Raw genomic sequence first — 12,610 nt, 5'->3', positions numbered from 1 at the left:
GCGTACCTCATTTCGCCCGTCACTTGCTTCCCAATCCTTTTTATAATAACAACGGAGTAAATTAATTCTCCGATATGAGAGAATCTGGGAATTTAATCTTGCATCTCCATTAACTGGTAATCGAACGGAGCAAATGCGTCTCACGGATCATAACAGTGGAAGGGTTTATGTACCCGTGTTTCCAAAAGTCCCCATACAATTTTGCAGCAATTCGATGTCGAAATAATGCTACAACTCTTTCAGTGAGATTGTGGGTGGCTCTTAAAAGAGCCTTTGGGTTTTCGGTTTATCAGGATTGAGAATGTTTACTTCGAACTGGTATACTTGGTCACCGCCTTTGTCCCTTCCGACACGGCGTGCTTGGCCAGCTCCCCGGGCAGCAGCAGGCGCACGGCGGTCTGGATCTCCCGGGAGCTGATGGTCGACCGCTTGTTGTAATGGGCCAAGCGGGAAGCCTCACCTGCGATGCGCTCGAAAATATCGTTGACGAACGAGTTCATGATGCTCATGGCCTTGGAGGAGATGCCGGTGTCGGGGTGAACCTGCTTCATCACTTTGTAGATGTAGATGCCGTAACTCTCCTTCCTCGACCTCCTGCGCTTCTTACCCGCCTTGCCTGCAGGTTTGGACACGGCTTTCTTGGCGCCCTTCTTGGCCACTTTCACTTTCGGTGGGTCAGGCATTTCGTCTGTCGGCTTTGGACACACAAATGTAGGGAACTCAACCCGAGCGCGGACTAAATAGTCAGCACCACCGCCCTATGCTAATGAGGGATTGGGGAAAGCGAACATTGTCATTGGTTGATGTCAATCATTCCTTTGATTGCACCTCAGGTGCAACCAATCACAGTGCTTAGCTGCGACCAAACACAGCACTGGGGCAGAGAGAGGGGGGGGGGCAGAGAGAGAGTGGGGGGGGGGGGCAGAGAGAGAGAGAGGGGGGGGGCAGAGAGAGAGAGAGAGGGGGGGCAGAGAGAGAGGGGGGGGGGGCAGAGAGAGAGGGGGGGGCAGAGAGAGAGAGAGAGGGGGGCACAGAGAGAGGGGGGGGCAGAGAGAGGGGGGGGCAGAGAGAGAGGGGGGGGAAGAGAGAGAGGGGGGGGGGGAAGAGAGAGGGGGGGCAGAGAGAGAGAGGGGGGGGGGGGCAGAGGGAGAGAGGGGGGGGCAGAGAGAGAGAGGGGGGGGGGGCAGAGAGAGAGAGGGGGGGGCAGAGAGAGGGAGGGGGGCAGAGAGGGAGGGGTGGGGCAGAGAGAGGGGGACAGAGAAAGGGGGTTGCAGAGAGGGGGGGACAGAGAAAGGGGGTTGCAGAGAGAGGGGGTTGCAGAGAGGGGGGCGGCAGAGAAGGAGGGGGGCGGCAGAGGATGGGGGGCAGAGAGGGAGGGAGAAGAGAGGGAGGGGAGGGGGCAGCAAGGGAGGTAGGGGAGGGCACAGTGGGAGGAGGGGCAGAGAGGGAGGGGTGCAGAAGCAGTAACGTCACAGTATTTAGGCAGTAATATTATTGATTGACCTTTAATGTGGAATCCGTGCCTGTGAAAGTTTGCGGGGCGCTGAGTCTTGGGTGTATTGTCAGCAAACCGTTGGAAATTGGCGGTTGCAGAAAACCGGGGAAGGAGCTGGGGATGAGAGGCCGCTCTCTGCTCTGTCTGTCACTCTGACTCTGTCTCCTCCCCTTCTCGCCTCTCTCTCTCTCTCTCTCTCTCTCTCTCTCTGTGCGTTTCTCGAGCAGGTCGGGGCGCTGTGTATAAAACGAGACAGTAGCATTCGGCCATTTATTGTGCAGCGACTTCAGTGAAGTGACATCATGTCTGGCAGAGGGAAAGGAGGTAAAGGACTGGGCAAAGGCGGAGCCAAACGGCATCGCAAAGTTCTTCGCGATAATATCCAAGGCATCACCAAACCAGCTATCCGCCGCCTGGCTCGGCGTGGCGGTGTCAAGCGAATCTCGGGTCTGATCTACGAGGAGACCCGTGGCGTGCTGAAGGTTTTCTTGGAGAATGTGATCAGGGATGCGGTCACCTACACCGAGCACGCCAAGCGTAAGACGGTCACTGCCATGGATGTGGTGTACGCTCTGAAACGCCAGGGCCGCACACTTTATGGCTTCGGCGGTTGAAGAATTCCTCCCTTTATCTAATCGACAAAACAAAGGCTCTTTTAAGAGCCACCCACCATTTCACTGAGGGAGACGCGACGACGAGCATGAAAAGATGATGTAATGAATGAACTTTTATTTATTGCCGGACCGCTGCATGCATTTGATTGATTCGTGCTTTCAGCGGTTGTGATGAGGAAAGCTGAAGTTAGGCAGATATTCTGAAGGTTTAAACAGGAGTGGCTTATAGTAGACCATTTTCCAGGCCAAATATCATAGAGGTTATCTCCGTTCTCCCCTTTGCTATTTAACACTTTGTAAATCCAGCAACACAAAGGTCGACTCGAAACTTCCCCGGGAAGCAGTGGTTTATCTCCAGTCTCGGGTAGAACTGGATACCGTCAGTTTCGACATCGGGTCTGTAAATTCGCACCCATATTCAGACTTAGTGGTTTAAATAGAAACATAGAACATAGAAACATAGAAAACAGGTGCAGGAGTAGGCCACACGGCCCATCGAGCCTGCACCGCTATTCAATATGATCATGGCTGATCATCCAACTCAGTATCCTGTACCTGCCTTCTCTCCATACCCCCTGATCCCTTTAGCCACAAGGGCCACATCTAACTCCCTCTTAAATATAGCCAATGAACTGGCCTCAACTACCTTCTGTGGCAGAGAATTCCACAGATTCGCCACTCTCTGTGTGAAAAATGTTTTTCTCATCTCGGTCCTAAAAGATTTCCCCCTTATCCTTAAACTGTGACCCCTTGCTCTGCACTTCCCCAACATCGGGACCAATCTTCCTGCATCTAGCCTGTCCAACCCCTTAAGAATTTTATATGTTTCAATAAGATCCCCCCTCAATCTTCTATTCTAGCGAGTACAAGCCGAGTCTATCCAGTCTTTCTTCATATGAAAGTCCTGACATCCCAGTAATCAGTCTGGTGAGCCTCTGTACTCCCTTTATGGCAAGAATGTCCTTCCTCAGATTAGGAGACCAAAACTGTACACAACACTCCAGGTGTGGTCTCACCAAGACCCTGTACAACTGCAGTAGAACCTCCCTGCTCCTATACTCAAATCCTTTTGCTATGATTGCAAACATACCATTCGCTTTCTTCACTGCCTGCTGCACCTGCATGCCTACTTTCAATGACTGGTGTACCATGACACCCATATCTCGTTGCATCTCCCCTTTTCCTAATCGGCCACCATTCAGATAATAGTCTATTTTGCTGTTTTAGCCACCAAAGTGCATAACCTCACATTTATCCACATTATACTGCATCTGCCATGCATTTGCCCACTCACACAGCCTATCCAAGTCACCTTGCAGCATCCTCCTCACAGCTAACACTGCCCCCCAGCTTCGTGTCCTCCGCAAACTTGGAGATGTTGCATTCAATTCCCTCGTCCAAATCATTAACATATATTGTAAATAGCTGGGGTCCCAGCACTGAGCCTTGCGGTACCCCACTAGTCACTGCCTGCCATTCTGAAAAGGACCCGTTTACTCCTACTCTTTGCTTCCTGTCTGCCGGCTAGTTCTCTATCCACATCAATACTGAGCCCCCAATACTGTGTGCTTTAAGTTTGTATACTAATATCTTATGTGGAACCTTGTCGAAAGCCTTCTGAAAGACCAGACATAACACATCTACTAGTTCTCCCTTATCCACTCTACTAGTTACATCCTCAAAAAATTCGATAAGATTCGTCAGACATGATTTACCTTTCATAAATCCATGCTGACTTTGTCCAATGATTTCACCACTTTCCAAATGTGCTGCTACACCATCTTTAATATCTAACTAGCAGTTTCCCCACTACCAATGTTAGACTAACTGGTCTGTAATTCCCCGTTTTCTCTCTCCCTCACTTTTTAAAAAAGTGTGGTTACATTAGCTACCCTCTAATCCTCAGGAACTACTCCAGAATCTAAAGAGTTTTGAAAAATGATCACTAATGCATCCACTATTTCTGGGGCTACTTCCTTAAGTGCTCTGGGATGCAGCCTATCTGGCCCTGGGGATTTATCGGCTTTTAATCCATTCAATTTACCTAACACCACTTCCCGGCTAACCTGGATTTCATTCAGTTCCTCCATCTCATTTGACCACCGGTCCCCTGCTATTTCCGACAGATTATTTATGTCTTCCTTAGTGAAGACAGAACCAAAGTAGTTATTCAATTGGTCTGCCATGTCCTTGTTCCCCATGATCAATTCACCCGTTTCTGACTGCAAGGGATTGTTTTATCTAATCTTTTTCTCTTCACATATCTATAACAACTTTTGCAGTCAGTTTTTATGTTCCCTGCCAGTTTTCTTTCATAATCTATTTTCCCTTTCCTAATTAAGCCCTTTGTCCTCTTCTGCTGGACTGAATTTCTCTCAGTCCCCTGGTAGGCTGCTTTTTCTGGCTAATTTGTATACCATCTTTTGTTTGGATACTATCCCTGATTTCCCTTGTTATCCACGGATGCACTACCTTCCCTGATTTATTATTTTGCCAAACTGGGCTAAACAATTGTTGTAGATCATCCATGCAGTCTTTAAATGCCTTCTATTGCCCATCCACCGTCAACCCTTTAAGAATCAATTACGGCGGTGATTTAATTAATTCGAATTATGATGGTAGGAACAGAATAGTGCTGCATTCACAATTGCAAGCGAGTATTTACCTCTGTTCCTGTTTGCTGTTAAATTGGCGGGCAATTTGAAATTGAACCAGTGGCAGTTCAATTTGCCTGCCCTCACTGGTTGTCTGAGCTCCGCCCGCCGCTCACAAATCTCTGTATTTGGTCATATAAAATATTTCCCCCGCCGGCCTCAGACCTGAAACTGGCGGCCAGTTGCTGACTGAGCTGCTGCCAATCGCAGCGCGGGAACGACATGTTTGCATTTGTACTACAGCCAATCTCACGCTGTGGGCCGGCCCTTCACTAAAGATTTAAAAATCGGCTCCAGAGCCGGCTCCGTCATTCCAGTGTCTCTATTTCAGGCTGTAATACAAGTGTTGAAGCAGAATGGCCCGGACCAAGCAGACAGCGCGCAAATCGACCGGAGGGAAAGCTCCTCGCAAACAACTGGCGACCAAAGCGGCGCGGAAGAGCGCTCCAGCCACGGGCGGAGTGAAGAAGCCTCACCGCTACCGGCCCGGCACCGTGGCTTTGCGGGAGATCCGGCGCTATCAGAAATCCACCGAGCTGCTCATCCGTAAACTGCCCTTCCAGCGCCTGGTGCGTGAGATCGCTCAGGACTTCAAGACAGACCTGCGCTTCCAGAGCTCGGCCGTCATGGCCCTGCAGGAGGCCAGCGAGGCTTACCTGGTGGGGCTCTTTGAGGACACCAACCTGTGCGCCATCCACGCCAAGCGAGTCACCATCATGCCCAAAGACATCCAGCTGGCCCGCCGCATCCGCGGGGAGCGCGCTTAAACTCCGAACCAAGGACAACAAAAGGCTCTTTTAAGAGCCACCAACCCGGCTGTGGAAAGAGCTGTGTCCTCCTGTTCATTGTCCTCTTACATTATGGTCCCGGCCTTTCTTACCACAACTGGCACCGCAGTCACAGCTGCCGAGCGGAGTCTGACCCCACGGGCTCCAGTGTCCCGGACGGACCCGGTTACCATGTGAATCCCCTTGTGACGCGTTCTCGTCTCCCCAAGAACAAACTCCTTTATTGATCATTTCCCCCGCGTCACATGTCATTATTCGGCCCTTCCACAGACACAGTGAGTTGTCCTGAATTAATGTCTGAGTCACTGGGTTGTTTTATCCTTCACATGCTCTACCCAGCTGTTCATTATATCATTACAGTGGCGGCCCGGGCAATCAGCGGGACTTTATTTAGCAACGTCCCACGCTCGCTATTACTGAGCGGAATCTCACGCCGCTGATCCAATGTCTCGGGTTGATCTGTTTATATTGTAAATCTCATAGCGACTATGTGTAATCGACCCGAGAAAACCGCGCCCGCTGTTTGCTCTTCGCCTCCTTTGTGAAGTCGCTGCTTTCACCGACAACAAATGCCTTTAGTACGCACAGAAATGGCGCGAAAAACAACTGTCGGCCCTGCAGTAGACCTGAAATGTTGTGGTTTATATTCTATATCCATACCTATTTCACGATGAGTAATAATGTTGTGATAATTTTCCCATGTTCTATAGACGCAGGATCAGTTCACGTGGATTGGAGGGTAGCTAATGTTATCCCACTTTTTAAGAAAATGGGAGTCCTTGTTCATCAGTCTATGAAAGTAAGCATACAGGTACAGCAGGCAGTGAGGAAAGCGTATGGCATGTTGGCCTTTATAATAAGAGGAGTCGAGTATAGGGACAAAGAGGTCCTGCAGTTGTACAGAGCCCTAGTGAGACCACACCTGGAGGATTGTGTGCAGTTTTGGTCCCCTAATTTGAGGAAGGACATGCTTGCTGTTGAGGGAGTGCAGCATAGGATTACAAGGTTAATTCCTGGGATGGTGGGACTGTCATATGACGAGAGAATGAAGCAGCTGGGCTTGTACCCTCAGGAGTTTAGAAGGATGAGAGGGTATCTCATTGAAACATATAAGATTGTTAAGGGCTTGGACACGCTAGAGGCAGGAAACATGTTCACGATGTTGGGGGAGTCCAGAACCAGGGGCCACCGTTTTAAGAATTAGGAGTAAGCCATTTAGAACAGAGACGAGGAAACACTTTTTCTCACAGAGAGTTGTGAGTGTGTGGATGCTTTCAAGAGAGAGCTGGATAGGGCTCTTAAAGATAGTGGAGTCAGGGGATATGGGGAGAAGACAGGAACGGGGTACTGATTGTGGATGATCAGCCATGATCACATTGAGGGCCAAATGGCTAGAAGGGCCAAATGGCCTACTCCTGCACCTATTGTCTATTGTGAGGCCGAAGATAGATGCAAAACGCTGGAGTAACTCAGCAGGACAGGCAGCATCTCTGGAGAGAAGGAATGGGTAACGTTTTGGGTTGAGACCCTTCTTCAGACTAGTTAGTGATAAGGGAAACGTGAGATATAGACAATGAAGTAGAGAGATAAAGAACAATGAATGAAAGATATGCAAAAAAAGTAACGATGACAAAGGTGTTAGGAGTTGTTAGCTGTTTGTTGGGTGAAAATGAGATGCTGGTGCAACTTGGGTGGAGGAAGGAAAGAGAGAGAGGGAAAGCTGTGGTTAGAGAAATCAATAAGCCAATACCACTGGCTGCAAGCTGCCCAAGCAAAATTCGAGATGCTGTTCCTCCAATTTGCGTTTAGCCTCACTCTGACAATGGAGGAGACCAAGGACAGAAAAGTCAGTGTGGGAATGGGGAGGAAAATTAAAGTGTTTAGCAACCGGGTAATCAAGTAGGTTCAGGTGGACTGAGGGAAGGTGATCACCCAGTCTACGTTTGGTCTCACCGATGTACGAGTCCACATCTTTCCCCTGTGCGGAATGACTGCCCATGGCGGTTCCTGTGATTGACAGCTCACTCTGCCCCTCCCCGGGTTGCGACGGTCTCAGTCACGTGACTCAACGCTGACGTCCGTAAGGTCCCACAGCGTCACTGACGCCATTCCCTCAGCAACTGGCCGGTCCAAGCGGGCAGCGAGTTCCACATAGAGAGAGCGACCTCGGTCTAGGGTGGGGGTAAGATTCCCCCTACCCTTCGGACATAGAAACATAGAAAAATAGGTGCAGGAGTAGGCCATTCGGCCATTCAAGCCTGCACCGCCATTCAATATGATCATGGCTGATCATCCAACTCAGTATCCTGTACCTGCTTTCTCTCCATACCCCTGAACTGAATGAAATTTTCAGTTATCATAGATTGAAGCATTCTGAAACAAATATAAAATAATCTTACTTGGATGACCTGAAATTAAAGCATATAATTAGTTAGTTACCTAATTGTAGCTAATTTCAGACTTCAATTACTAGATCTAAACATCTATCCATTTCTTAATAAATGATTAACATTTTTAAATAGCCTAAATGTCCAAATAATATTCACAAATAATTCACAATAAAACATGATTTTTAAATCTCATTTACATTAATTTATAGGCCAAATGGAAGGAATTTAGTGTTTAATTGCTGTAAATAAATGCCCATTTAAATCAGCTTTCCAGTGGGTCCCTGTGGAACGCGCTGGTTTAGAACGTTCACATTGCGGTAGATTTGTGCCCCAAATGCCGAGAAAAATACTGCGCGATATAATGGGCCCAAATTGAGCTACTCGCAATATTAAACTTAGTATAAAGGGATCTTTAGAAGCCCTTTTTAATGTAAAAATATACAATCCCTTAGGCCACAAGGGCCACATCTAATTCCCTCTTAAATATAGCCAATGAACTGGCCTCAACTACCTTCTGTTGCAGAGAATTCCAGAGAACAAGTTAGGGCTTTATTCTTTGGAGTGCAGAAGGTTAAGGGGGGACTTGATAGAGGTTTTTAAAATGATGAGAGGGATAGACAGAGTTGACGTGGAAAAGCTTTTCCCACTGAGAGTAGGGAAGATTCAAACAAGGGGACATGACTTGAGAATTAAGGGACTGAAGTTTAGGGGTAACATGAGGGGGAACTTCTTTACTCAGAGAGTGGTAGCTGTGTGGAATGAGCTTCCAGTGAAGGTGGTGGAGGCAGGTTCGTTTTTATCATTTAAAAATAAATTGGATAGTTATATGGATGGGAAAGGAATGGAGGGTTATGGTCTGAGCACAGGTATATGGGACTAGGGGAGATTATGTGTTCGGCACGGACTAGAGGGGTCGAGATGGCCTGTTTCCGTGCTGTAATTGTTATATGGTTATTATATGGTTATAGATTCACCACTCTGTGTGAAAAATGTTTTTCTCATCTCGGTCCTAAAAGATTTCCCCCTTATCATTAAACTGTGACCCTATGTTCTGGACTTCCCTAACATCAGGAATAATCTTCCTGCATTTAGCCTTTCCAACCTCTTAAGAATATTGTAAGTTTATATTAGATCCCCCTCAATCTTCTAAATTCTAGCAAGTACAAGCCAAGTCTATCCAGTCTTTCTTCATATGAAAGTCCTGACATCCCAGGAATCAATCTGGTGAACTTTCTCTGTACTCCCTCTATGGCAAGAATGTCTTTCCTCAGATTAGGAGACCAAAACTGTACACTATACTCCAGGTGTGGTCTCACCTGGACAGGAGGTGTTGCAGAAGCCTGTGCCCAGGGTGTGGATGAGATACCCTCCCTCTGGACAACAGGTGTTGCAGTGGCCTGGGCCAATGTGCCGTGTGCCTGGCATGGGTGTTCGGTTCTGACACCACACTGAAGGGAGAGGAAGATTCTAAGCGGAGAATGAGGTGAGAGTGGCTGTCTGAGGAAGTCAAAGACAGCATAAAAACTAAAGAAAAGGCATATAATATTGCAAACATTAGCGGGTAGTTAAGCGGATTGTGAAGATAATAAAAAAAACAAGACAACCAAAAACGCCACAAGGGGAGAAAAAATTAAATATGAAGGTAAGCTTGGCAATAATATAAAAGAAGACACCAAAAGTTTCTTCAGATATATAAAGAGTAAAACGAGGGAAGCGTGGGCATTGGACCGCTGGAAAATTAGTACTGGGGAATAAAGAAATCGAGAACAACTTCAATAACATTTAATGTGCAGATGCTGATTTTCATTGAAGATAGACACAAAGGAATAATTCAACGGGACAGGCAGCATCTCTGGAGAGAAGGAATGGATGAAGTTTCAGGTCAAGGCTTCAAGTTTTTTGTGCCGGTCTCCTCAGCAACATGCCAGAAATTCAAGACCCTCAGGAGACAGGGGACAGAAGTCAGTGAAGTTGCTATTACTGCGTAGAATGTGCTTGGGAAGCTGAAAGGTCTAAAGGTGGATATCACCAGGACCAAATGATCTACATCGCAGAGGTCCGAAAGAGGATGCTTTAGAGATTGTAGAGGCATTGGTCGTGATCTTTCCTGAATCACCAGAGTCAGGAATGGTCCCAGCAGCATAGAAAATTGCAAATGTTTCTTCACTGTTCAAGAAGGGAACGTGGCAAAAGTTGGGCAACTTGAGGCCAGTTAGCCTGACATCAGCGGTTTGGAAGATTTGAGAGCCTATTATTATGGATGAGGTTTTCGAGTAATTAAAAATACATGATAGAATGTGTAGGAGGGAACTGCAGATGCTGGTTTACACCGAAGATAGACACAAAATGCTGGAGTAACTCAGCGGGACCGGCAGCATTTCTGGATAGAAGGAATGGGTAATGTGTCGGGTCGAAGACATCTTCAGACTGAGCGTCAGAGGAGAGAGAGACACAGTATGAAAATAGGAGATCAAAGGGGATGAAGATCAAGGAAAATGTAGCTGGGGAAAGGTGACAGAATGATATCAAAGATAAAATGCAATCAAGGGGACACTCAGACTAGTCGGAGAACTAGGATGGAGAGAGGGAAAACAATAGTTGAAGTTAGAGAAGGTTGTTAGCTGCAATATTGAAATAAGAGGCGCTGTTCCTCCAATTTGCATTGGGCCTCAGTCCAACAGTGGAGGAGGCTCAGGACAGAAAGGTCAGTATGGGAATGGGAGGAGGCATTAAAGTGTTTAACATCCGGGAGATCTAGACGGTCGAGGCGGATTGAGCAGAGGTGTTCAGCGAAATGATCGCCAAGTCAGCACTTGTTCTCACTGATATATATATATATATATATATATATATAGGTGAACACAGCTGGAACAGCGGCTACAGTAGGAGGTTGAAGGATTTGCAAGTGATCCTCTACCTTAAATGAAAGGACTGTCGGGGTCTGTCGATGTGCGGACCTCATCTTCAATGGAAAAGGGGAACTCCCGTTCCCTAAAGAATGGGGACATCTCAAATGTCCTGGTATGGAAAACCTCAAGGGTCTCCTCGGTATCCTGCAGCTCTGCTCTTGCTCCCCCACCCCCTCCCTTCAATCACAACAGGGACAGAGTCCCCCTAGTCCTCACCTATCAAGCTATCAGCCATTGCATACAGCGCATTATCCTCTGACATTTCCGCCACCGCCAATGGGATCCCACCGCAAGCCACATCTTCCCATCTCCACCCATTTCCGTTTCCTGCAGAAAATATTACCTCCGCAATTCCCGGGTTAGCTCATCCCACCCAAAACACCCCGTCCCCGGGTACTTTCCCCTGCAACCACAGGAGATGAAAGATCTGTCCTCCCTCAATTCCATGCAAGGTCCCTGACAATCCTTTCATGTGAAGCAGAGATTCACTTGCACCTCATCTACTGTATCTGCTGTTCCAGTTGTGGACTCCTACATATCGTCGAGAGCAAGCGCAGGCTCGATGATTGTTTCACTGAACACCTCCACTCAATCTGCCTAGACCTACATGATTTCCAGGTTGCTGAACAATTGAACTCCCCCTCCCATTCTCATACTGACCTTTCCGTCCTGGACCTCCTCCATTGTCAGAGTGCGGCCCAATGCAAATTGGATGAACACCTCATATTTCGCTTGGGCAACTTACAACCCAGCGGCATGAATATTGACTTCTCTAACTTCAAATAATGTTTGCTTTTGTTCTCTCCTCTCTCCTCCCTCCCCCACCCGAGTTCTCCGACTAATCTGCCTGTTCACCCGATAAAAAAATCTTTGTATGTCTCGTTATCACCTTCCCCAATCATCTATTCTACATTTTCCTTGAGCTTTGTCCCCTTTGATCTCTTATTTTCAAACCTTACCCTTCCATATATCTGTGTCTCTCTTTCCCCTGACTCTCAGTCTGAAGAAGGCTTGACCTGAAACGTCACCCATTCGTTCTATCCAGAGAAACTGCCTGTCCCGGTGAGTTACTCCAGCATTTTGTGTCTATAGTCATGATAAAATAAGCTGAAGTTTGTATGCTTGTATTACTTCTTCAAAGAATTCCAGCAGATATGTCAGGCAAGATCTACCCTTATCTGCTGGAATTCTTTGAAGAAGTAAATAGTTAAAGAGACTAAGAAGAGTTAGTCGATGTTGTTTACCTGGATTTTCAGAAGGCTGTTGATAAGGTGCTGCACACGAGGCTGCTAAACAAGATGAGAGCCAATGGTATTTGAGGGGAAATATTAGCCTGTATAGAAAATTGACAAAAGGTAAAGGGTGGGAAGAAAGGGTGCTTTCTCTGGTTGGCTGCCAGTGACGTGGTGTTCCATAGGGGTTGGTGTTAGATCCGCTACTTTTCATTTTGTATATTAAAGACTTGGGTGAATCTTTAATCCAATTATCAAAGGAAACGGCTTTGTGGCCAAGTTTGAGGATGATATGAAGATAGGTGGAGGGGTAGGAGGAGTAGACGATGCAGGGAGTCTGCAGATGGACTTTGCCATGTTGGGAAAGTGGGCAAAGAAGTGGCACATGGAACACAACATGTGCTCATACACTTTGACAGTAAGAATAAGGGCAAAGACTATTTTCTAGATGGGAAGATAAATCAGAAATCGGAGATGCAAAGGAACCTGGGGAGTGCTGGTGCAGGATTCCAAAAAGGTTAATTTGCA

The 12,610-nt window shown here is 47.3% G+C and overlaps 3 protein-coding genes across 3 annotated transcripts; 2 read left to right on the top strand and 1 right to left on the bottom strand.

Moving 5' to 3' along the window:
• Positions 1 to 251: 251 nt before the first annotated feature.
• Positions 252 to 707, bottom strand: LOC116968087 (histone H2B-like). The gene has a single exon (XM_033014714.1). It carries the CDS (start codon positions 681 to 683, stop codon positions 306 to 308), a length of 378 nt encoding a protein of 125 aa, XP_032870605.1. The 5' UTR covers positions 684 to 707; the 3' UTR covers positions 252 to 305.
• A 1,057-nt stretch (positions 708 to 1,764) lies between these two features.
• On the top strand, positions 1,765 to 2,118 carry LOC116968092 (histone H4). Its single transcript, XM_033014721.1, has one exon. It carries the CDS (start codon positions 1,798 to 1,800, stop codon positions 2,107 to 2,109), a length of 312 nt encoding a protein of 103 aa, XP_032870612.1. The 5' UTR covers positions 1,765 to 1,797; the 3' UTR covers positions 2,110 to 2,118.
• A 2,962-nt stretch (positions 2,119 to 5,080) lies between these two features.
• Positions 5,081 to 5,574, top strand: LOC116968047 (histone H3). The gene has a single exon (XM_033014669.1). It carries the CDS (start codon positions 5,120 to 5,122, stop codon positions 5,528 to 5,530), a length of 411 nt encoding a protein of 136 aa, XP_032870560.1. The 5' UTR covers positions 5,081 to 5,119; the 3' UTR covers positions 5,531 to 5,574.
• The last annotated feature ends 7,036 nt before the right edge of the window (positions 5,575 to 12,610 follow it).

The sequence above is a fragment of the Amblyraja radiata genome, chromosome 43 (genome assembly GCF_010909765.2).
Source record: "Amblyraja radiata isolate CabotCenter1 chromosome 43, sAmbRad1.1.pri, whole genome shotgun sequence".
In the NCBI taxonomy this organism is placed as follows: domain Eukaryota; kingdom Metazoa; phylum Chordata; class Chondrichthyes; order Rajiformes; family Rajidae; genus Amblyraja; species Amblyraja radiata.
This window is presented reverse-complemented; position numbering and strand designations above follow the sequence as displayed.

Bases quoted from the DNA above. Each gene is read 5' to 3' on its own strand.
- LOC116968047 (XM_033014669.1), top strand. From the start codon at position 5,120: ATGGCCCGGACCAAGCAGACAGCGCGCAAATCGACCGGAGGGAAAGCT.
- LOC116968087 (XM_033014714.1), bottom strand. From the start codon at position 683: ATGCCTGACCCACCGAAAGTGAAAGTGGCCAAGAAGGGCGCCAAGAAA.
- LOC116968092 (XM_033014721.1), top strand. From the start codon at position 1,798: ATGTCTGGCAGAGGGAAAGGAGGTAAAGGACTGGGCAAAGGCGGAGCC.